The sequence below is a fragment of the Erythrolamprus reginae genome, chromosome 3, assembly GCF_031021105.1.
Source record: "Erythrolamprus reginae isolate rEryReg1 chromosome 3, rEryReg1.hap1, whole genome shotgun sequence".
Lineage (NCBI taxonomy): Eukaryota > Metazoa > Chordata > Lepidosauria > Squamata > Dipsadidae > Erythrolamprus > Erythrolamprus reginae.
This window is the reverse complement of record NC_091952.1, coordinates 142,969,177-142,994,918: the sequence shown is the minus strand read 5'-3', so window position 1 is coordinate 142,994,918 and position 25,742 is coordinate 142,969,177. Positions and strand designations below refer to the sequence as shown.

Genomic DNA, 25,742 nt, shown 5'->3' with positions numbered 1-25,742 from the left:
GTAGAAATTTGAGGAGGGATGATTGATTATTAAATATGGATTGAATATGGAATATTGGTAAAAGATATATTTAGGTGTTGTTTAATATTTGGATGTATTAATTCGTAAAATTGGATTAAAATTTTAGAACTATAGAATTACATAGGTAAAATTAATGGAAGATACATATGATAAACAAGGGGTTTATGATATCTACTGTATGATTTTATGAGTCTGCATTATGAATTTAAAATATACTTGGAAATGTAGAAGGTTGACAGGATCGGGTGCTTTCAGGGTACTATGGTATATTGGTAAAATATACAAATACATAATTCGATATGAAACAGAGGTGGAAATTGTAAAGATTAGATTAGATTTATTGGATTTATATGCCGCCCCTCTCCGCAAACTCGGGGCGGCTCACAACAATAATAAAAAACAGTACATAATAACAAATCCAATGCCCACCAATCTAATTACAATTTAAAATTAATAAATTCATAAAACAGTCCCAATATATATAAAAAACAGGCACACAGTCAATCAATCAAATGGCAAAACAACATGGGCAAGGGGGAGATGTTTTAGTTCCCCCATGCCTGACGGCAGAGGTGGGTCTTAAGGAGTTTACGAAAGGCAGGGAGGGTAGGGGCAATCCTAATCTCAGGGGGGAGCTGGTTCCAGAGGGTCGGGGCCCCCACAGAGAAGGCTCTTCCCCTGGGTCCCGCCAGACGGCATTGTTTAGTCGACGGGACCCGAAAAAGGCCGACTCTGTGGGACCTAACCGGTCGCTGGGATTCGTGCGGCAGGAGGCGGTCCCGAAGATATTCTGGTCCGGTGCCATGAAGGGCTTTATAGGTCATAACCAACACTTTGAATTGTGACCGGAAACTGATCGGCAACCAATGCAGACTGCGGAGTGTTGGAGTAATATGGGCATACTTAGAGAAGCCCATAATTGCTCTCGCAGCTGCATTCTGCACGATCTGAAGTTTCCGAACACTTTTCAAAGGTATGATAAGTTGGGGAAGAAATTTTGGATATACAATTGAACTAGAAAAGTGAGAAAAACTTTGGATTTACAATTGGCAGATGACAAAATCAATTACATTCAAGGAAAACCAGTACTATAAGATGTTTTACAGGTGGCACCTGTCACCGGAAAGACTATCCAAAATGTTCCCGAAAATCTCTCCGTTATGCTGGAAATGCAAAAAGAAAAAAAGGCACATTCTATCACCAATGGTGGACTTGTCTAGAGGCAAAAAATTACTGGAACAAGGTAGCTGATTGATTAAAAGAGATAATAAAAGAAAAACTGGAAAAAGACCAGAATTATATTTATTGGGTATTTTCAAGAATTATATTTATTGGGTATTTTCAAGAATTATATTTATTGGGTATTTTCAAGAATTATATTTATTGGGTATTTTCAGAATTATATTTTTTGGGTATTTAAAAAAGAAGTAAGATATTTGGTTACTATTCATATTTTGACAGCGGCTAGAATAGTTTACACCCAACAATGGAAATCTGATAAAATATCGGAAGAAGGTACGATAATTAAATAGGTGCTAGAATGTGCAGAGATGGACAGGATGTTTAAAAAAATTAGAATGGAAAGAAGATTCAGAATATTTTAAGATGTGGGGAAATTTTTATGATTGGCTAGAGGAAAGGACAAAATAAATAAATTACAAATTTTCATAAAACAGATTAAAGGTACAAGTAAAGCAATGCAATACTTAATAAAAGAATAGTAAGTTATGAGGAAAAATTCTCTGATTGAATATTCTAAAAGAGTGGGGAAATTACTTTTCCCAAATGTTGTACTTACATGTTTTGTTTTGTCTACTGTTTTGTTTATCTGTTGGTTTGTTTTATCATTTATTTGTATAATGTATTTGTATGTATAATTTTTTTTAAAAAAAGAAGCTGTAGAAGATTGATGAAAGTTAATAATAGTAAATGCTAAGTGCCTGAAAATTAACTGAGCTTGGAAATATTGAATGAAATTATAGAAAAGTATAATTTATGGAAATATATTAATTGATGCATTATTTTTCTATTGGTATTTTACTTTTTCATAGTTTTTTTTTAATAGTCCGGCCCTCCAACAGTCTGAGGGACAGTGACCTGGCCCCCTGTGTAAAAAGTTTGAGGACCCCTGCTCTGGATGGTGCATTGGGTAATGCAAACTGTGCGCTGAAATTTTTATGAAAAAGTTCACACAAGATGTTTGGACAAAGAGAACAGAAATGTTTATTCTCTCTGGGTATACCAAAAACGGTTTGCAAAGCGGGTACTCTTCATAAGGAAAGAGACACTTGTACAGAAGCTAAAGAGCAGGTTATATAGTTTTACAAGTCACAAAGGTACATAGAATTCCTCAACCTATCACAGGGGTACACAGAATTCCTTGCGTAAATGTGGTCTACATCCTGTTTCTTTCTCCTGGAGATGAATAGTACCTTATATGGTTTATTGGGTAAACAGCAAACATTTATCATGCTAAAATGACAGTCACAAGATAAGGAAAAATAGGAAATCTTTGGAAGCTACAGATAGCAAATACTGATATTCTTAAAATAAAACTTAAATTATTTTATACACAATGGATTTTTCCTTCACAAACAATGTGGATCATTATGGGAAGAAAAGAGGAGATATGCAACAGGTTCATAGCAAGCAATTTTGAAATGTGGAAAAATATAACTGGTCTCTGTTCTGTTTGGTTTGTATGTTTACTAAATCGGTGGAAATCTTCACATAAGCCATCTACAACATTTAAGAGAAATGGTCTCTTCCTCCACCCCCCTCCCTTGCTCATTTGGAAAACAATCCAAAAGCCGATTAACAGGTAAGCCCTACCCTCTTCTGCCCTGTCTGAACTAGCTCTCCGAGAGTCCACATGACCTGCCTCTCTGACGTGGCAGAAGAACTGTAGGTACACAACAGACTCGAATCTAACAAGTTGAGTGCCTGGCACTGAAAACAGGCTGAATGTCATCGTGCTCTTCATTTGGCAAAGAAATAGAATCCATTTAGCTTCTTAAAGGTACAGAAGGACCAATTATCCATGGTTAAAATGAAGGTGGGTAGTAGCGCTTTCTAGTATGTATGTTTAATTAACTAGGAACTGGGACCCCATAATAATACTCCCCCACTATGAGATATGGTTAAGATATGAAATTTGACTTGTATAGTTACTGCTTCCTCGTTTAATGGCGCCTGGCGGTCTTCACGTTCACCTAGCCTTGGCACGTCACAAAAACCTGTTGCTTCTGTTTTTTGCGGGGTAAATGAGCTCCTCTCCTTTTACTATAAAATCCTGAACTGATGCTCCAAGGAAGGAGACGTCGTTTTAAGTGCGTAGCAACTACTCCTTCTCTAGCAGGTGCAGTAATAGACGGCGTTTGTTTCACCGAAACCAGGAACGAGTTGATATGGGAGGCATCGAAATTACAGTGATCTGACTTGAGACAAAGGCTGGTAAAATCAGATCCAGCCACATGGCAAAAGGGCCACTTGTTTATTGGGTTGTTGGCGTCGGTCATTTGGGTATAGGGATTTCTCGATGAAAGGAAACACAGGCCTCTCACGCACCCGCCCCACCCCACCCCCTGAGGCGCCCAAGCAATTGGGGAAGAAGACCTAGCATGCCCCTGGTGGGAGTGTTGAGCATTGGCCGCGATAACGTGCAGAGAGCGGAGCGAAACTGGTTTCCTTGATCCTGTCACCGAGTCCCATGCTTGTAGATACAAGCGCACAACCCCAAGGTTTAGACAGCGATAGGAGCAGCTGGCAACAAATCAAGTCTCCTGATGCCAAAAGGTGGGCACTACAGATTTCTGGGCGCTGTTGCTATTTGATTTACATGAAGGAAGCCAGCGAAAACGGAGCTGCTTATTTTTCAGGCGAGTAAATGGCCGCGAATTCAGGGAGGGGCAGAGCGATTGAGGCGAAGAATGGCGCCCAGGAACTGGGGCTACTTCTAGGATAAACTGTTGAGATTCAAGAGATAATCTGGTTTGCCTTGTATGCAGATAAACGTTGTAAGACTATGGATTGATCGGGAAAATTTTGTATGTTCCTTCTGGTCCAACACTAGCTAGCATCAGGCGTAAGGAGATTGAAGGGGACTTGGCCGTGGATTCTTGCAAATGGAAACGATTACAGAGGGGGTGAATGAAGGAGTCCTCCGACTGCCCAGTATATTTGGTATAAAATATTGGCAGCCGCTTGGCTAACGCAGGCGGTGGTGGCTGCACAGGTCACTTTCCTTCTGTAGTTTCCACAAAGAGTTTCGACTGGGTACAGGATTTAAGAAGCTGGGTTGCCACCTTTCCTTGGTAGCTGGAGGAGGTGGTTAACCGGGAGGAAGGAGAAAGGAGGGTGAGGCGGGGACTGCCTGCAAAACCCGGGTTGCGCTTCTTCTTATTTCGCTTCTCTGGACACACGCGCATTCGTACACGAACATCCATCCCAGAGGCAAGGACCGGTTTGATACAGCGAAGAATTTACCCCGAAGAGCTGAGCCTTCAACGCGTACCCTCAGCGGGGGAGCTGCGTAGCTGTAAATTGATAGCGGGTGAGTGGGGTAGATTTTAAAAATGGCTTTCACGATCCATAACAAAATAAAGCCGCCACAGCCCTGGTAGGTGAGGTAGAAAAATCCAAGTAAAACTGATCTCGATTTCTTGGAAAAAACACAACCCCGATGTTTGTAGAGGATAGGCGAACTGGGAGAATGCGGCGAATTGGTCTTTGCTGGCCACCATTAGTGAGGAGGAGCTGTAATTTGTGTGCAAGCTGGACCCGATCGACTGCATGGGAAGCTGGGAGGATTACGACGAGAACGAAGAACGCATCTTTGCCGCCGTTGTGTGTTGGAATGCAGGAGGTGTCGTTTATTGGGTGTCTAGTTGATGCTGGGGATGCAGCAGTGAGATGATAATCTAGTAAATTTTGAGGATGTTCGCAGAAAAGCCTCTGGTTTGTGATACAAGCTGCAACAGATATCGTGGATGGATGGATGGATGGATAGAAAAGGGAGGGGGAGAGAGAGAGAAGGAGAGAAAGATGGATAGGTATATCAAGTTTCTACCTCTGGCTGGAATTCTAATCCTAATCTCCTTCCCACTTCTGCCACTCATCAGCTCCTGCCCTTTCATGAGCAAATCTGGACAGTTCTCCCTCCCCCCTTCCATCCTTTTTGCTAACACCATAATTTCATGTTTTAAAAAAACCCAGTGGCTTTATAAATCTGCGCTGTGTGGATTAACGGATTTAATGGCTGAGAATGGCTAATACAGTGGTCCTCGGTAGACAACCCCCCCTTAGCATAAAAAAAACCCAAGAGGAGTTAGGGAGAAAGCAATGACCAACATCTATTTTTCATACACACTAGTTGGATACTTACACATATGTAGCATGTATATGCATTTCCTTTTTGAGAATGGCACTCAGTATAATTCAGTGTAAGCACACTTGTTGGCTTATTCGATGCTGGGGCGGGAAATACTCAATTTTATCTCCTGAAACATGCAGAATGAGCTGGCAGCAAATCACCTCCCCGCAGGATTTGCGCGATATTTCCACCCATCCCCCAATCTGGCTAGGCGTTGGCTTGGGGACATCACGTAACTGCTGCAAAACCTTTTCGTTTTCTCCAAATGCGTTTGTTTTCAGTGTGCTGGTAGGAGCGTTCTGGGGGAGGGGGGGGATAAGGAACATAAACGAAATTTGGCCAGGTACTGTGGCTACTTTTAGTGCTTACTGCTGTGTTTTTCTGTGGACAGCATGATCACCATCTCATTCCGAGGTGGCCAGGTCATGTATTTAAGATGGAAGGTACGTTGTGTTATGGCTGATGGCTAGAGCAGCCTTAAAATATTGGTCTGAAATTGGGCATGCTGAGAAATGTTTCTGTTAAATGTCTCTCTGGAGATATTGTTTCCCTTTGAAAAATCATCAATGAAATGAAATAGGTCTGGGTAAGTGAGGATGGAAAGAAACTAGTTTTTAGAAATATGGATCATGTAAATGCAATAAAAGCTGAATAAAAACCTGGATAGAGTTAATTGGATATGATCAGCATGTAAATGAGATGTGTATACATTTTTGACTATTTGTAGACTTATTGTCTATGTGATGAAGTTGTAAAGAGACTGGGTGAATAATAAACATAGGTTGGAGAGAGATGGTTTGCAAGATGCAAAAATACACTTGAAAGAATTGTATGTGTAGCATAGTCTGAAAGAAAAATGCATTACACATATTAGAATAAATATAACAGTGGAAGATGCTTAAGATGTGCACTTCAATAAAGAGGCATATTGCTTTCATCATAGGATAGTATTTATGCTATTTTTTGTAGCTTGGGTTTCTTTTAACTGACCTATGTTATAATATGAATTATGTTGATACATATTAGAATGAATGGGTTTGAGAAAGGTAAACATTAATTATATTTGAAATCTGTGTTACTACTAATTACATTAGAATGTCATCCAGTTTCATAACCAGGGACACTCCATTTTTCCAAGGTTAGTGTTGTTGCATTTCTTATACTGTACATTGTCAGCTAGTGAATTACTATTTTAAGAAATAGAACTTGGTCCAAAATTATGTTTTGTTTTCCACTATTAGGATTTGGATTGTGTACAGTCTTTTTCCCATTTCCATTTGTGTTTTAGGATTTTTCTGAATTCTTAAAAAACCCCAGTTACTAATACATGTGTTTATCTCTGTTCATTTATGTTATAAAAATATACACTACCATTTTCTCCCTTTCAAAGACTTAGGGAACTGGTTGGGAACTGAAACACTAAAATGGCTTATTTAGAAAAATGACAAGATGGAGTATGGCCATTGTCCTGTTCAACTTTCAAATTAACAAATGCAGTAGATTTAGGAATTTAATGGAAGGCTGCCATTCTAATCAGAAATGTTCTTCAAGATGAGTTGAATTCTGGATTAAATTCTGGATTAAATTCTGGAGAAGAACATGAATGTGCATATAAACTACAATCCTGTATGCCAGTTTGAAAAAAAATATTCACTTGTTTTAAAGGGGCTTAAATGTATAGACCCAAAAGTGCTCTTCAAATGAAAATGTGCTATCTAAATTCACTTAATTTGATGGTTTTATATTGTGTAATTAGTGAAAGTAGCACTATTTAAGGCCCATTTAAACCATTTATGAAAGATTTTATAGTTGCTGGAATCAAGAAAATTATAGTTGTGTGAGACATTTTGAATGTTTTATTGGGAGGCATACTGGGGCATATGTCATATATTTCTCTTAAAAATAGTAAAGTCACATATTGAAGTCCTAAAAATACCTCCTACGCAATAAATCCAAATTAACATAATAGGAATTATTTCTGATCTGACATTTGTAAGATTAATATATGGTCATGACCAGAGGTTCTACTGCGGGGGTCCTCAAACTTTTTGAACAGGGGACCACTTCACCTCACACTATTGGGGCCGGGCCGGCTAGATGGGCATGGCTTGGTGGCCATGTGACTGAGTGGGCATGGCCAATTTAGCAGTCCATTTTGCCAATTTAGCAGTCCATTAATAATACACACAAATTAAATTTTTGTTACTTTTCCTCCTGGGTTTTTTTTAATTTGCTTTTGTTTGACTTTTCTTTTTGTTAAATCATTTTTTAAGTTTACAAGTCTAGTGACCCACTTCAGAAAACTCGATTTTGCAGCAATTCTTCTCAGTCCTGAGGAGGTTACAATTCAACATCTCTCATATCTCTCTCCCTCCCTCCCTTCTATAACAACTAGTGGGGGTGAGGAAGAGAAACCTTGCTGAATTCCATTCCATCCCATCCTATTCCCATTTCCATTCCCATCCTTTCCCTTCCCATCCTCTTCCTATTCCCATTCCCATTCCACTGTCTCCTATTTTCATTCCATTCCACGTTCAAGACTTTTACCGTTATACTGTATATCAAACAAAAAAAAAGTGTTCTAGCAAATGGGGGTGGGGAAAAGAAACCAGGACAGGGAATGATGGATACAGATTGAGACTGGCTTCTGGGGATCTTTTGCAGGATCCCTTCAATCCCGGTAGTGCCCTGGGATACCTTGCTGAATTCCATTTCCATTCCCATTCCATCCTATTGCTATTCCATCTAATCCCACCCCACCCCTTTCTATTCTGATTCCATTCTCTCCTATTTCCATTCCATTCTACCGTCAAAGACTGTTATGTATCAAGCGAAAGAAACGTTTACTAGTAAATGGGTAGGGAAGAAAAATCAGGACAGGGAATACTTGATCAATACAGAAATGAGACTGGCTCTTGGGGCATCTTCTGCAGGATCCCCTTCAATCCTGGCACTGCCCCGGGATACCTCACTCAATTCAATTCCATTCCCATTTCCACTCCCATTCCACCCCATTGCTATTCCATCCCATCTCTTCCTATTCCCATTCTATTCTTTCCTGTTTCCATTCCATTCTATGTTCAAAAACAGTGCCCCGGGATACTTCACTCAATTCCTTTCCATTCCATGCCATGTCATTGCATCCCATCCTAGAATGGAAGGAGGGCTGGATTAATTGCTTCATTAATACCTGGCCCACAGGCTTTAGTTTCAGGACTCCTGTTCTATTGTATATTGCTTTGAAATTTCATCTCTGACTCAAATTTGGCAGAATACCCCCCCCCCCCCCCCAATTAACAGTGGAACATGGAAATGAGAGGCAAACATTGTGATTTAGAATCATTTTTTATTGGACAATGAAAACTGCCTTCCAAAGGTTTTCCATTCTGATCCTTAAAATTTCTGCAAAGCATGTTGCCTTTTCTTAGGATGATGTTACCACCTTGCTAAATGTTTTCCAAGCCCTTCAGAAGATTGGAAAGCTAATTTGTGGCCTCTGAACCCTTATCTTGCCCAATCTATACTTGTGATTATAAACTAATGGTTATGCTATGAGATAGCATGCATGATTAACTTTTGAAGGGATGTTTGATATATTAGCAATGAATTACATAAAGAAACCTGAACTGGTTTTCTGTTTGAAAAATGAAATGGTTAGCAAGATCATTTTCTCCTGAATGATTTCATGTGATTGGAGGCTGAGAAAGCAGTGAACTGGAACAAGGAAGCAGGAGAAACCAACATGTTTGGCTATCATATCTGGGCTGAAAAAAAATCCAAATAACCATTAGAGGGTGCCAGAAATTAGAGTTAGTGAATTTATTTGTTGTCATCTAACAATTGTCTAGGTTTTTGTAGCCCTTGTCATGTCATTTTTCATCTATTCTCCATTATGGTGTTGAACATTTCTGCTATTTTAGTAATGGAAAAGGGGAAATTACAATTCTGAATAAAAGATCCTTTGTGTTGATGTTTGCTTATTCAAAATCAAGAGAAAAGCAAAACAGGACTCAAAGCAGTTTTATTACAGAACATCTTTATTTACGTGTAAGTGTACATCCATTTATCTATCTGATCCTGGAAATACAAGATCATACATAAAAGGGTACAGCTCTTTATCCCTGAGCTTCCTCTGCAGTTGTTAGCTTTCAGGTGAATCAGGAAGAGGAAGCAATGACAGACCAAACCCATTTGCTCGTAAGATTTGTGGACTTATTGAGTCTTGACATTTTGTTTTCTTTTTTCTTTTGTAATGGAAAAGGGGAACTTAACTTTTTGAGGATCTGATGAGTACTTTGTGGTAAGATTATAAATGTAATATTTGTCAAACTAAGGTCAGCTTCTATAATTACATGGGCATGTGCATGTAATTTATTGGAAAAATGTGCAAGTAATGTGCCATTTTCTTCTATTTTGTGAGTGGGTGTTGGCGGTTTCTTTCTTAGCGCTCACCTTGAGATTTCTTGTTGTGTTGGGGTTAATTACAATTCTAATTAATTGTAAGTATAAGGCAGTAAATGTTTTTCAAGGGTAGGAATGCATCTCATCCTCCCAGCTCACTAGGAAGGCAACCTCTGCTACATTTCCCCCTCTTTACATTAAAAGTAGTGTTTTATAGCTTGTTCTTGCTGGAACTATCTACTTTGCTTGATATTCTTCATTCTATTGTAGCAGTTGTTTTCACTCTAATGCCCTATTGTGCATTATACCAGGAATACCCCTCCATGGATATTTTTGATGAGTTCACTGATGAAACAGTGAAATGATAGATCCCTTTTTTGTTTTAAAAAAAACAGGTAAAGTTAAGAATTCTGCCACATTTATTTATTTGTTTGTTTGTTTATTTGTTTGTTTGTTTATTTACGGAACCGTCTCCTGCCACATACCTCCCAGAGATCACTAAGATCACACAGAGTTTGCCTTCTCCAGGTCCCGTTATCTAAGCAATGCAGGTTGGCAGGACCACAGGGGAGGGCCTTCTCTGTGGCTGCCCCAGCCCTATGGAACCAATTCCCACCAATCTCCGTACTGCTCCCACCCTACTGGCCTTCTGAAAGGCTTTGCCAGCAGGCCTGGGGCCGTGAATGTTAATATCTTGTAATGCCCGAATTGTGAGTGTTTTCATATGTATGTTTATTTTGACTGGATAGTTTAGTGGGTTGTATAATGGGTTTTTTGCTGTTTTAGTATTTAATATTTGACTTTTACCATTGTATTGTATTTTTTTTATTGTTGTAAGCTGCTCTGAGTCCCATGGGATTGGGTGGCATAGAAGTCAAATAAATTAAGTTAAATTAAATTAAAATTATTTGTCAAACATAGGATTGTCAAGGCTGTGAGTAAAGGTAATAACATTGATGTGGTGGTGCATCTTGGCACAAATGATTTGTCCCAGAGAAATGTTAATGTAGTAAAAAGAGATTTTCAATGTCTAAGCATTGAGCTGGGTAAAATAACTGATTCAGTGACTTTCTCAGAGGTGTTACCAGTTTGTGGCCAGGAGGATAAAACAACTTGTATCAGAGAGTTTAATGTGTAGTTAAGGCAGTGGTGTAAAGCTGAAGGTTTTGGCTATGTAAGTCATGATGTCAGTAGGTGGTCTAATAGAGAGTTGTATAAGAGGGATCGTTTGCATCCATCATACAGAGGTACCCAGGTGCTCGGTGAGGAATTCAGAACTTTTTTGGACAGGCATTTAAACTAGGTAAAGGGGACAGAGATGTAACTGATGTGGATGATCTCTGTCCCCGACCAATGAGGATAAATCAGTTTCTGGAAGCTTATGAAAAGGGAGCTGCAAATAAAATATATGTAATTGTTGATGATAAGGGGAAAACTAATAATGAAAACAATGTTCTTCAGGTAATGTGCACGAATGCTCGAAGCTTGAGCAACAAGCTCTGTGAGTTAATGGCCATAATATCTAGAGATAATTTGGATCTGGTTGCCATAACTGAGACATGGTTTAAGGATTCTAATGAATGGGAAATATCCATACCAGGATATACACTGTATAGGAAGGATAGAATAGAGAGAAGGGGAGGTGGAGTAGCCATTTATGTTAAGGAAAGTGTAAAAACAACACTAATTCAAAATACATGTAAAGATCTGGAGACTCTCTGGATTTGCATGCAAAATAAAGACGGTTCTGTCATTAGAATTGAGGTGATCTATAGGCCTCCAGGGCAATTTGAGGAATATGACAACAAGATGGTGGATGAAATTACCCAAATGGCAGTAAAGGGAGATATTGTGGTTATGGGTGATTTCAACATGCCTGATATTGACTGGAATATCCCCAGTGCCCTGACATGCAAAAATAAGAATATCGTAGAGGCCTTTACAGGAGCAACTCTGGCACAGCTGGTTAAGGCACCGACTAGAGAACATTCTAGATTTAGTTTTTACGAATGGGAATTGGGTTTCAGAGGTTAAGGTGGGAGAAAATTTAGGTTGCAGTGACCATCTATGTGGTTTGATGTAAAAACTGATTGTGAGCAATCCTATACTACAACCAAAGTATTGGATTTCAGAAAAACAAATTTTAATGCAATGGGGAAATATTTAAATAATGAATTAAAGGGGAGGGATAAAATGGTATTAAAAAAGGCCATCTTGAAAGCCACTGGACTGTATGTAAGGCAAATAACTAAAGGTAAAAGGAAGAAGAAACCGCTATGGTTTAGCAATGATGTAAGGGCTATAGTCAATGAAAAAAAGGCTGCCTATAGGAGGTATAAAGAATCTGGAAGTATAGCTGATAGAGAGGTATATAAAATGAGACAGAAGGAGGCGAAACAGATAATATATGCTGCTAAAGCCTCAAAAGAGGAAGAAATTGCCAAATCTGTAAAGAAGGGGGATAAAACCTTCTTCAGATATATTAGTGATAGGAAGAAGAAAAACTGCAGCATCACGAAGCTTAGTACCGGGAATAATACATGCATTGATGGGAATAAAGAGATCGCTGACCATTTCAATAGCTACTTCTGTTCAGTTTTCTCAAAAGACACCTTACAAAATAATACTATAGAGGGATATAGCATTGCTTCCAGCTGTACGGATTCAGCTCCAGTGATCTTAGAAGCCGATGTCTTAGAAGAACTTGAACGATTAATGATAAATAAGGCAATGGGTCCAGATGGCATCCACCCCAGAGTTCTTAAAGAACTCAGATCTGTCATTGCTACCAATGTTCCCTCTAATTTTTTTTCCGGTGTGGGCGGAAAAGTATAGTGTCTGAGTGGCAGTCCTTTTGGGACTGGGCAGCATAGAAGTATGTATAAATAAATAAATAAATAAAAAATTCCCTTCTTTTTTATTAAAAGAAATTAATAATAAAACAAAACCAAAATCTATTACTATTATTACTATCTTCTCTTTTTCCATCCCTGTCTCCTCCCCCCTTGTGTGTGTGCGTACGCGTGTGTGTGTGTATGTGTATGTGTGTGAACTCTTGAACCATTTCCAATAACAGGTGAGCTATTTGAAATGGTTTAAGAGTTCACACACACATACACACACACAAACGGCTGGTTTTTTTCCCCTGTTATTATTTGGGTGCTTTTTACCATATGCTTTAAATCAAGAGTCATTTCTCTCACGTTCTCTCTCTTTCTCTCTCCCCCTCTTGCTCTCTCTCTTTTTCTCACTTTCTCTGTCCCTCTCTTTCTATTTCTCTCCCCTCTTTCTCTCTCTCTCTCTCTTTCTCTCTTGTTTTCTTTCTCTCTATTGCTTTCTTTCTCTTCTCTGTCTTGCTATCTCTCTCCCCCCTTTCTCTCTCTCTCTTGTTTTCTTTCTCTCTCTCTATTGCTTTCTTTCTCTTCTCTGTCTTGCTATCTCTCTCTCCCCCTTCTCTTTCTCTCTCGTTTTCTTTCTCTCTCTATTGCTTTCTTTCTCTTCTCTCTCTTGCTATCTCTCTCTCCCCCCTTCTCTCTCTCTCGTTTTCTTTCTCTCTATTGCTTTCTTTCTCTTCTCTCTCTTGCTAGCTCTCTCTCCCCCTCCCTTTCTCTCTCTCTTTCTCACTTACTTTCTCTCTCCCTCTCTCTCTCTCTCTCTGTCAGTGAGGGGGCTGTGAGAGCGCTTTCTCTGAGCGCTTCGGGAACGCCTGCCCTGCTTCTACTGCAGCCCCCTTGCTGAAAGTCCAGGACGAAAGCGCTCCCAGCGAAGGGGCTGCGAGAGGGGCGGGCATTCCCGAAGCGTGCGGAGAAAACCCTTTCGCAGACCCCCGGCTGGGAGTGCAGAACTGGAGGAGGAGGAGAAGCTGCAGCCACCGCCGTGGGAGAAGTCGTGCCCCAAGGCAGGAGGCGGCAAAGGAGGAGAGGGGGCAGATCGGGCGGGCGGGAGGCAGGGCCGAGAGGCCAGCGGCGGAGGGGGCCGAAGGCACCGTGGGGAGGCAGGGGCGGCCGCGGCTCCCTTTCCTTCTACTGCCGGCGCCTCCCCGCCCCCCCAGCGGGCTGGCAGGGGGATGGGGAGCACGCGCCCATGGAAAAGAGTGCGCGGGGGGTATTTTGGGGTGCGGGGAACACTGATTGCTACCCCCCTGACTGATTTGTTTAACCAATCCCTGCAGGAGATGTTCCTGAGGATTGGAGAATGGCCAGTGTTGTGCCTATCCACAAGAAGGGCAGTAGAGAAGAAGCTGGTAACTACAGGCCAGTTAGCTTGACGTCAGTTATAGTTAAAATGATGGAGACTCTACTCAAAAAGAGGATAAATCAGCACCTAAAAAAACAATAACTTATTGGACCCAAATCAGCATGGCTTTACTGAAGGCAAATCATGTCAGGCTAATCTCATTGATTTCTTTGACTATGTCACAAAGGTGTTGGATCAAGATGGTGCCGTGGATATTGCCTATCTGGACTTCACCAAAGCCTTTGATACGGTTCCACATAAAGAGCTGATAGATAAATTAGTGAAGATTGCCACAAGGGTCTGTTCTGGGTCCTATTCTTTTTAATATGTTTGTGAGTGACATAGGGGAAGGTTTGGTAGGGAAGGTTTGCCTATTTGCCGATGACTCTAAAGTGTGCAATAGGGTTGATATTCCTGGAGGCGTCTGTAATATGGTAAATGATTTAACTTTACTAGATAAATGGTCAAAGCAATGGAAACTGCAGTTTAATGTTTCCAAATGTAAAATAATGCACTTGGGGAAAAGGAATCCTCAATCTGAGTATTGTATTGGCAGTTCTGTGTTAACAAAAACTTCAGAAGAGAAGGATTTAGGGGTAGTGATTTCTGACAGTCTCAAAATGGGTGAGCAGTGCAGTCAGGAGGTAGGGAAAGCAAGTAGGATGCTTGGCTGCATAGCTAGAGGTATAACAAGCAGGAAGAGGGAGATTATGATCCCGCTATATAGAATGCTGGTGAGACCACATTTGGAATACTGTGTTCTGTTCTGGAGACCTCACTTACAAAAAGACATTGACAAAATTGAACGGGTCCAAAGATGGGCTACAAGAATGGTGGAAGGTCTTAAGCATAAAACGTATCAGGAAAGACTTAATGAACTCAGTCTGTATAGTCTGGAGGACAGAAGGAAAAGGGGGGACATGATCAAAATATTTAAATATGTTAAAGGGTTAAATAAGGTCTAGGAGAAAGTGTTTTTAATAGGAAGGTGAACACAAGAACAAAGGGACACAATCAGAAGTTGGTTGGGGGAAAGATCAAAAGCAACATGAGAAAATATTATTTTACTGAAAGAGTAGTAGATCCTTGGAACAAACCTCCAGCAGACGTGGTTGATAAATCCACAGTAACTGAATTTAAACATGCCTGGGATAAACTTATATCCATCCTAAGATAAAATACAGAAAATAGTATAAGGGCAGACTAGATGGATCATGAGGTCTTTTTCTGCAGTCAGTCTTCTATGTTTCTATGTTTCTATAGTGCTAGTTTGTATAAAATAACATAAAATAAAAAATAAGGATAAAAGAGGACAATAGGACAGTGGTGCGCTTTTGCATGGGCCTTACAGACATATTAGAAATGGGGATAGGCTGACTGTAGACAGTCTAATGTTAAAGTTTTTGGGGTTTGGGGAAGAAACCACAGAGTCAGGTAGTGCATTCCAGGCATTGGTCACTCTTGCTGAAATCGTATTTTCTGCAGTTGAGTTTGGAGCGGTTTACATTTAGTTTAACTCTATTAGATGTTTTTGTATTCTTGGGGTTGAAGGTAAAGTAGTCATTAACAGGAAGGAATTTTGGTATATGATTTTACGAACAACATTTAAATTAGATTAGAGCCGATGTAGTTGTAAATTGTCTAATCCTACTATTTCAAGTCTGGTGGAATAAGGTATTTTGTTGCGAGCGGAGGAGTGGAGGACTCTTCTTGTGAAATATTTCTGGACTCTTGATTATATTAATGTCTGATCTGCAATGCGAGTTGCAGATAGGTGAGCTGTATTCCAGAATTGGTATAACAAATGTGTTGTAAGCTCTGTTTAGCAGTGTAATAGTGCTAGAGAAGAAGCCTCTTCTGCTAGATCAAATGACAGGATGAATTGCATCACTTTCTTTTCTTTTTTCCAATCCATGAGGGATTGAACCAGGGAATTAATCAGGGACTGTAGTAAATGCAATCCAGACAGAATATCAGGCCATCTCCATAGCCAAAGCAAAGACAGAGATTAAAATCTGGAAGGGATTTCTTAGGCCATTTTCATTTCCACCTCATTTATGCATGGAACTCAGCAATAAAGGAAAACCCCTAATCCTGAAAATATGGGTTAAAAGGTTAAGGTTCCCCTCGCACATATGTGCTAGTCATTCCCGACTCTAGGGGGCAGTGCTCATCTCTGTTCCAAAGCCGAAGAGACAGCACTATCCGAAGATGTCTCCATAGTCATGTGGCTGGCATGACTAAACCACTGACGGGCAGCAGCCAGAGCTTCCAGGTGCGCAGCTCTGGTAGGAAAATCCCAGATGCGTGTGCCTGTGTGCCGCGCGAGATTTGGCATTTGCGTGTGCACAGAAACAAAAATACAGGTGAAAATAGCCAAAATCTCACTTGTGCGCATCCTCGTATGAGATTTGGCTTGCTGCGCATGTACAGAAGCCAAATCTTGCGCTCGTGGGCATGTGTGCAACCAATGGTCGCGTTGATGGATGATCTCTGGCGGGCCCGGGACAGGGGGTTTATCCTCTGTCTTGGTGCTTCTTGACCTCTCAGCAGCTTTCGATACCATTGACCATGGTATCCTTCTGCGCCGGCTGGAGGGGTTGGGAGTGGGAGGCACTGTCCTTCAGTGGTTCTCTTCCTACCTCTCCAGTCGGTCGCAGTCGGTGTTAGTGGGGTGGTCAGAGGTCGACCTCTAGGTCTCTCCCTTGTGGGGTGCCTGAGGGGTCAATCCTCTCTCCCCTGCTATTTAATATCTACATGAAACCGCTGGGTGAGATCACCCAGGGGCATGGGGTGAGGTATCATCAGTATGCTGATGATACCCAGCTGTACATCTCCACCCCATGTCCAGTCAACGAAGAAGTGGAAGTGATGTGCCGGTGGCTGGAGGCTGTTAGGGTCTGGATGGGTGTCAACAGACTCAAACTCAACCCTGATAAGACGGAGTGGCTGTGGGTTTTGCCTCCCGGGGACAATTCCATCTGTCCGTCCATTACCTGGGGGGGGAAATTATTGACCCACTCAGAGAGGGTCCGCAACTTGGGCATCCTCCTCGATCCACAGCTTACATTACAGAACCATCTTTCAGCTGTGGCGAGGGGGGCATTTGCCCAGGTTCACATGGTCCATTAGTTGCGGCCCTACCTGGACTGGGACTCACTACTCACAGTCACTCATGCCCTTATCACCTCGAGGTTCGACTACTGTAATGCTCTCTATATGGGGCTACCTTTGAAGAGTGTTCAGAAACTTCAGATCGTGCAGAATGCAGCTGCGAGAGCAATCATGGGCTTCCCTAGGTATGCCCATGTTACACCAACACTCCACAGTCTGCATTGGTTGCCGATCAGTTTCCCGTCACAATTCATAGTGTTGGTTATGGCCTATAAAACCCTTCATGGCATCGGACCAGAATATCTCCGGGACAGCCTTCTGCCGCACGAATCCCAGCAACCGATTAGGTCCCACAAAGTTGGCCTTCTCCGGGTCCCGTCGACGAAAAAATGTCATCTGGCAGGACCCAGGGGTAGAGCCTTCTCTGTGGTGGCCCCGCCCCTCTGGAATCAACTCCCCCCGGAGATTAGGACTCCCCCCCTCCTTGCCTTTTGCAAACTCCTCAAAACCCACCTCTGCCGTCAGGCATGGGGAAATTGATTCCCCTGGATCGTCTCCACTTTATGTATGGTCTGTATGAGATGGATGATTGTTTTTATGTTAAGGGTTTTAAACTGTTTTTTTAAAATATTGGATTTGATTGTTTTCTTGTTTTAAGCCGCTCCGAGTCCTTGGAGAGGGGCGGCATACAAATCTAATAAATAATAATAATAATAATAATAATAATAATAATAATAATAATAATAATAAAAATAAAATAGGTGCTTGCATTATTATTATTATTATTATTATTTATTAGATTTGTATGCCCACTGACGGGTACGCCTTGTCGTGGTAGTGGGGCTTGTGTGCTTCAATGAAGCTGAGAGCTGTGCTGGTGGTAGTGTAAACTACTGGTAGGTCTAACCTTGCCGGAGTGGTCAAAGCAGAGGAGCCAGACTAAACGTACCTAACACATTTAAACTAATGGAGAGACAAAACAAAAAGAAGTCCATACTGGCTCGGTCGTCGCCCAGGATAAAAAGGACCGGGGTGGTTGCTGTGGAACCTGGGCAGCCATCGACAAATAAGCTACAGGAACAAAACAAACAAAGCTTACAAATCAAAAAGCGGCAGAAATTCTCAATGTCAGAGAATCGCACAATCATGAAGTGTTATTACAAGTCAGAGCCTGAAAAACGTGGATATCAAAGACGGATGTACCAATTATGAAATATGCAGACTCAAAAATAACGGAACTTCGACTGGCTGATCAGCGACGACTCATAATCAGGAACCAAATGTTCAGTGAAGTCGAATTAGAAGAAATACAGAAAATTTGGAAAATAGAAACACCAAAATCTGATCTGGCACCAGTAGAAGCTCCAATAAGATCTGAAGTCACTGCACAACTGGAACCTGATGAAAATTTAGAAAGACAGCAAGAAGCTGCAAATGAGACACTTGGCACTATGACTCAAAGGCAGCATACTTGCTCATGCAGGATCCAATGCAGAGCGAAAGAGACTGCCAGCCTTAAAAAACATAAGCAAGAAACAACTTGTCCCACTGATGGAAGATATTAACTCTGCACTTGCAACTGTCAATATAACTTCAATTGGAGAATTGAATCAGCTTGCCTACAGTACAGCTGTGATAGTAACGGAAGAACTAGGATTGTTGCCACAGAAACCAATCGGAAAACCAACTGGAAAACCAAAATAGAAAATCCGACTAGAACTGAAAATCAAAAGCTTGAGACAAGATGCAAGTAACTTGAAGAACATTAAGGAGCAGAAACTGAACAATCAGAAGATCAAAGACTATTTGACAAAAAAGTACTGGCTTAGTACAAGAAAAATCGAGAAAGCTCTGGAAATTGTAAAGCAGCAGATAACAGCAACAGCCAGGAAAATTGAGCGATATGAAGCTAGGATCACCCAGTACAGGCAGAATCAAACATTTCAATCCAACCAGAGGCAGTTCTTCCAGAACTTGCATCAGCAAACAGATAAGAAAATTGAAAAGCCAGAGGTGAAAATAACAACAAAGTTCTGGAAAGACTTCTGGGAGGTCGAAAAGGACTATAACAGGACTGCTGGGTGGATAAAGGAGTTTGAAAAGGAATTCTCAGGGAGCAATATGCAGCAGCTGGCGAAAGCACCTGAAATGATTGCAGAAAGAGTGAAGAAGGTAAAGAACTGGACACCCCCTGGCACTGATCAGATGCATGGTTTTTGGCTGAAATACCTGACCAGCCTGCATGCAAAAATGGCCGAATTGTTCAACAAAATGCTGCAAACAGGAAATATTAGTGAATGGCTTACAAGTGGCAGAACATATTTAATACAGAAAGATGCAGCGAAAGGAGCCATACCAGGAAACTACAGGCCAATAACATGTTTGCCGACCATGCTCAAACTGCTGACAGGTATCATAGCTGACAGAATTCAGGACTATCTAGAAGAAAATGACATCATGCCAATGGAGCAAAAGGGCAATAAAAGACGAAGTAGAGGTACAAAAGACCAGCTCATATTGATAAAATGATTTCGGAGAACTGTAAGAACAGGAAAACAAACCTATACATGACCTGGATTGACTACAAGAAAGCCTTTGACTCATTGCCACACAGCTGGATCATAAAATGCCTGGAAGTCATTGGAGTCAATGAAAACATCAGGAAATTTAGACTGAGCTTTTTGTTGGGAATAAAAGCTATGGACTGATCAACATCAGAAAGGGCATCTTCCAGGGGGACTCTTTGTCCCCATTGCTATTCATCATCGATATAATCCCGCTGTCACTCATCCTACAGAAAACAAACCTAGGCTACCAAACTGCTAGGAATTCACAAAAAATTTCACACCTGCTGTATATGGATGATCTGAAGTTGTATGGAAAATCAGAAACTGAGATACAGTCACTAACCAACACTGTGTGAATCTTCAGCAATGACATCAGCATGGAGTGTGGCCTGGATAAATGTGCCACAGTGGCACTGAAAAAGGGGAAAATCACTGAAAGTGAGGGCATTGAAATGCCAAATGGTCAAACCATCAAGTGCCACCAGCCAGAAGCCTACAGATACTTGGGTATCTTGCAACTGGATAATATCAAGCATGGCCATGTGAAAACTGTGATCAGCAAAGAGTACATCCAGAGGACCAGAACATTTTTGAAGAGCAAACTGAATGGTGGCAACACTATCAAGGCTATAAATACTTGGGCCATACTTGTCAGTAGATACACAGCTGGCAAAGTGAACTGGACTCAAGCAGAGCTGGACAACCTGGACAGGAAAACCAGAAAATTAATGACGATCCATCATGCACTACACCCTCGCAGTGACGTTGACAGGCTATATTTACCAAGGAAAATAGGCGGCAGAGGACTTTTGCAAGTGAAGCAGACAGTAGAAGAAGAGAAGCATGCATTAGCTGACTATGTGAAGGGGAGCAAAGAGTCATCGCTGATGGAGGTCAACAATTGGAAGCTTCTCAAGGTGAAGCAAACTAAGGACCAGTACAGAAAAAATGTATCTCAATGTCGTATGGACAGTTGGTGGAACAAAGCATTGCATGGCCAGTTCTTGGAGAAGATTGAAGGCAAAGTGGATAAAGAAAAGACCTGGTCATGGCTCAGAAGTGGAACACTCAAAAAGGAGACAGAAGGACTAATACTGGCGGCACAAGAACAGGCCATTAGAACAAATGCTGTGAAAGCCAGAATTGAAAAATCAACAGACGATTCAAAGTGCAGATTTTGTAAAGAAACAGATGAAACAATTGATCACATACTCAGCTGCTGCAAAAAGATTGCACAGACTGACTACATTGGAACTTGTGCCGGAACTACCATTTACCAGTGGCAAAGAACTGGTGGGATTATAAGCCCGAAAAAGTGGTTGAAAATTAGCAAGCAAAACTACTGTGGGACTTCCGACTTCAGACTGACCGAATTCTGAAGCATAACACACCAGAAATTGTGATCGTGGAGAAAAAGAAAGTATAGATCATCGACATCGCAATCCCAGGGGACAGCAGAATTGAGGAGAAGCAGCTAGAGAAATTAGTGAAATATGAAGTTCTCCTTGGAGGGAGGAGTCGACAGTCAAGATGGGTTGTACTCGCTTGTAAGAGGTGTGTCCGAGTCATAGAAGTTTAAAAAGGCTGGATCCGCCCACAGACCCAGTTTTTTTGACTCGCTTCTAACAGAGATACCTCGTGCAGCACAACCTATCTTGTCTGTGACTCCTTATAAATAATCTTCATTAGGTTAGTAATCCCAATTTTTAATCAGTTTAACTTGGTCCTGAGGAAGCAGTAGAGTGCAGTGACCTTTTGGTACAGTTCTATCTGCGGGGGGAGTAGGGCTTTTGGGTCCTCCCCACCCCCACTGGCTCCTATTGTCTCCTTCAGCCATTAGGGCTGCCTTGGAGCCACTCGCAGGCAAGCCATAAGCCTGGTGAGGGATCCTGACTGGTTACAGTCTGACCCCCTTTGCCAACGTTCCTTCCTCCTAGGCACAACGTGCGAGTTCCTCACAGTGGCCCCTAATTCCCCCTGGAGCTGATTACAGTTCTGGTAAAAAACAAAACAAAAGGGGTTTATTCTATTTTACCTTTGTTTTCCTCCCAGAGAGTTTTCTGACTCCATGCCAGGTTTTCCAGGAGTCTTGGGAGAGAATTAAAAGACGCCGATACTTCATGACGCAGGAGAAAAAATTTGCCGGCTTTTTTATCAGGCGTTAATTACTATCCTAGTGACTCAGCTTCGGCCGGCTATACAGTATTATTAAGGTCTTTGGCGCCATCTTCTGGCTAAATCCTGCAACGGTCTCAGTAGTTTGCCCAAGTTTCTGGGTTTCTACTGTTTTTTGACCAGGCTTAAGAAGGAGATAGCTATTTAAGGATTCATCCTTTTCCAGAATTAGGGGCTAGGTTATTTATTTTTCAATATATATATATATATATATATATATATATATATATATATATATATATATATATATATATATATATATATATATATATATTTAGCCCTTCCTTGCAAGACACATTTTCAACAGTTTCCTATTTTATCCTCACAGACCCCTGCAGGGGACTTTGTCTTGCTAAATTTTCCTCTACTTTTTATTCCCCTTTCCCTCTTCCTTAGCTATCTTGCCATGGCAGACCTAGCTAAAGCAGGAGGGAAAAGAACCAAAAAATCTGTCAGGCCTCTACATGTGGATTCTGATCTCCTTTCCCCTATTCCAGAAAACAGGGACCCTCCTCCTCAACCCTCAAAAGCAGAGAGGCGTAGGGATCTTACTCTACAACGTCTTCATGAGAAAGCAGCCAGGGCTCTTTCCCCTACTCCCAGAATTCCTAATCAGGCTCCAGCTACCTTTTCCCCTTCTGGGTCCGCTGTAACTCTGGCTGCTAGCATTTGGGGTCCAGCTGGCTTACAAAATCAAAATTTGACCCCAGACACTTCTAGACCCCCAGTTCCCCTTTCTCCTACGATTTTCATTGCACCTCCAGTTCAACCTGGTCCTCCCTCAGAGGTCTCTCAACAGATACCTCAGGCGACGCCTCCCCCAGAAGTCCACCCTTCCTCTTCAACAACCTTTGATGCAGCAGCTATCCAGAGGTGGATTGATTCAGCAATTCAACGCAGCATCGAACTTAAGCTTAGCACCTTACCCACTACCACTCCCTCTAGACCAGTACCGGCGCCCCCAGTGGCCCCTCTTTCCCTTGCGGCCTCTACCCTCAGACCTACCCAAGATTCTTGGTCTGATTCCTCGGCTGAGGAGTTGGATTCTTCTGACAAGGAACCTCCAGAGGGGGGTCATGCCGGTCTGTCTGAGGACGAAGAAGCTTCCCCAGCTTTACCTATATCAGCAGCCTTATTCCCAGCAGAGTTGTTTTCTACCATTTTGTTGAAGGCTCGTTCAACTGCTGGTCTCACAACTCCACCCACTCAAACTCAACCTTCCGCTTCCCAGGTGGAGACCCTGTGGAATCCTTACACAGAGGAGCAAGACATAATACCGGCTCCGCCCCTCTTCGTAGAGACCATTACTAAACAATGCCTAAACCCGGCGGCAGGTCCAGCTCCTTCTAATCTAGAGAAGAGATTTTTTAATGTAGCTCCGGAGCTCGCTTCCTTCCTGGAACCCCCTGCTATAGACTTTTCAGTTCTTGCCCTGCATTCCTCAGAGAACCTACCGGGAAAGGAGGAGGATCTTCTAAAGGGAGAAGACCGTAAAATTGATCAGCTCCTACAGAAGAGTCATCAATCCGCTGCTTGGGCTATCAAAGGAGCTACAACCTCTTCCTTTTTCGCTAGGACCATGCTCATCTATGTCAGACAGTTGCAGGAATTGATTCCGGCTTCTGACATTTCAGCCCAACAAAGCCTGAACAAGATGTTTGCCACCTGTCAACTACTTGCAGACACTACTCTGTATACCTCACGGTTTGCAGCCAAAACCATGGCCTCCTCAATAGCGGCCAGGAGGATGACCTGGCTCAAGAAGTGGCAAGTGGATATTAAACACAAGTGGCGTTTTGCTACAGCAGAATACAAGGGTAAGAACCTTTTTGGTGATGTCCTGGAGCCCTTCCTCATCGACTCTAAGGACAAAAGAAGATCCTACCCTCGAGCCAGAAGAAATCCTTTCAGCGTCCATCTCCTTACTATCGTCGACCTTTTCGTCAGGCGGATCAATCCTTCTACTACAGAGGCTCAGCTCAACAGAGCTACAAACCTTGCAATGACCAGGACAAGAACTCTAGAGGCAGAGGAACCAAGCGTCCCTTTCGCGGATCTGCAGGTAGACGTCAGGGCCGAAGAGGTAGGTGGTGATATCCCCCACCCTGATCCCCTTTCAGTTCCCATCGGTGGTCGCCTTGCTAAGTTTGCCTCCCATTGGTCTGCTATTTCCTCAGACTCCTGGGTTCTCAATACAGTGGCAAAGGGTTTACATTTGGAGTTTCTTTCTCCTCCCCCCTCCTTCTTCATTGCCTGTTCTATTCCCAAAGATCCCTCTAAGAGGGCTCTAATGGACCAGGCCATACAGCACCTGTTAGACATTCGGGCCATTCAGCCCATCCCCCCTGAATTTCAGGGCCAAGGTTTTTATTCTATTCTCTTCCTTGTCCCCAAATCCTCGGGGGGCTGGAGTCCTATTCTGGATCTGAAACGCCTTAACCTGTATATAAGATATCACAAGTTTAAGATGCACTCTCTTAAAACTATCTTAGCCTGCATCAGAAGGGGAGACTTCATGGCCTCTTTGGACCTAACTGAAGCCTATTTACATATCCTCATAGCTAAGGAACACCGTAGGTTCCTTCGTTTCTCCTATGCCGGAAGGCATTTTCAGTACCGGGCCCTTCCTTTTGGCCTATCCTCAGCCCCCCGGGTTTTCACCAAGATTTTATCAGTTTTAGCTGCCCATCTTAGATCTATACCCATTCGTCTTCAATTCTATTTAGATGACATCCTGGTATTAGCGAAGTCCTTTAGCCTAGCTCAGGACCACTTGAAGACCACTGTCGAGGTCCTTACGGCTCACGGTTTTTCTATTAATATCCAGAAAAGCCATCTCACCCCTGCTACCTCCATCCTTCATTTGGGTACAGTTATCAACTCCTCAGTGGGGCTAGTAAGTCTCTCCCCTGAGCGGATAAGTAGCATTAGGGGGTTGGCATCCCTAATCCAGGGCGACCCTTTCCCCACCCTCTCCTCCCTTTCTTCCTTGTTAGGGAAGATGGTTTCCTGCTTTTCCATTGTTCCCTGGGCTAGACTTCACTCTCGAGATCTCCAGTGGTTTCTACTTCCCTTCCAAAAGCTTGGACAGGCCCACTTGGCAAGACGAACCCATCTTCCTCCACAGGTCTAAAGATCCCTAACGTGGTGGAAGTCCGGAGCCATCGAGGATGGCACCCTGTTCCGATCCTCCCCCACCGTAACCATCACCACGGACGCCAGTCTGTCGGGATGGGGAGCTCATTGCGGCCAGCAGCAGACCCAGGGCCTTTGGGACACAAGCCAGTCTTCCTGCCCCATCAACTGGCTGGAGTTACACACAGTTTTCCTGGCCCTCAAGAGCTTCAGCCACCTGATTGCCGGACAGGACGTCCTCATCAGGACCGACAATATGGCCACCAAGGCACATATCAACCGTCAAGGGGGCACCAGGTCCAGGACTCTGATGCTAGAGGCCAAGAAGATCAGCCTCTGGGCAGAGAGACACTTGTCCTCTCTCCGATCGGAACACATATCGGGGACAGACAACATACAGGCGGATGCCCTCAGCCGGGCAACAGTAAAGCAAACGGAGTAGAAATTAGATCCGAGAGTTTTTCAGCAAATCTCAATGAGGTTCGGCAAACCATTAATAGATCTGTTTGCTTCCCCTCTCAACACCCAACTTCCCCGCTTCTTCTCCCGCTTCCCGTCCCAGGGGGCGGAGAACTACGATGCCCTCCACTGCCCCTGGCCCAGGGGACTACTGTACGCCTTTCCTCCATTACCTATCCTCCCCCAGGTCATCCACAAGATATTGGAGGAGCAAGCGGAGGTAATATTGATAGCTCCCTTATGGCCCAGGCAACCCTGGTTTG

General features: G+C 42.5%; 1 protein-coding gene across 8 annotated transcripts in view; it reads left to right on the top strand.

Moving 5' to 3' along the window:
* The first annotated feature begins 2,913 nt into the window (after nucleotides 1–2,913).
* Nucleotides 2,914–25,742, top strand: part of PCDH1 (protocadherin 1) — a 434,444-nt gene continuing 411,615 nt past the window's right edge. For 4 of the 8 annotated variants that reach the window (XM_070746895.1, XM_070746888.1, XM_070746894.1 and 1 more), the window contains exon 1: nucleotides 2,921–3,076. Coding sequence is in view for 1 of the 8 variants with exons in the window: in XM_070746887.1 (XP_070602988.1) it covers nucleotides 3,807–3,816 (10 nt within the window). In the remaining 7 variants the exon portion in view is untranslated. Of the gene's footprint in view, nucleotides 3,077–3,666; nucleotides 3,817–4,546; nucleotides 4,574–25,742 lie in introns of those variants that run through there. The other 4 variants (XM_070746887.1, XM_070746889.1, XR_011558642.1 and 1 more) reach the window with 3 other exon arrangements.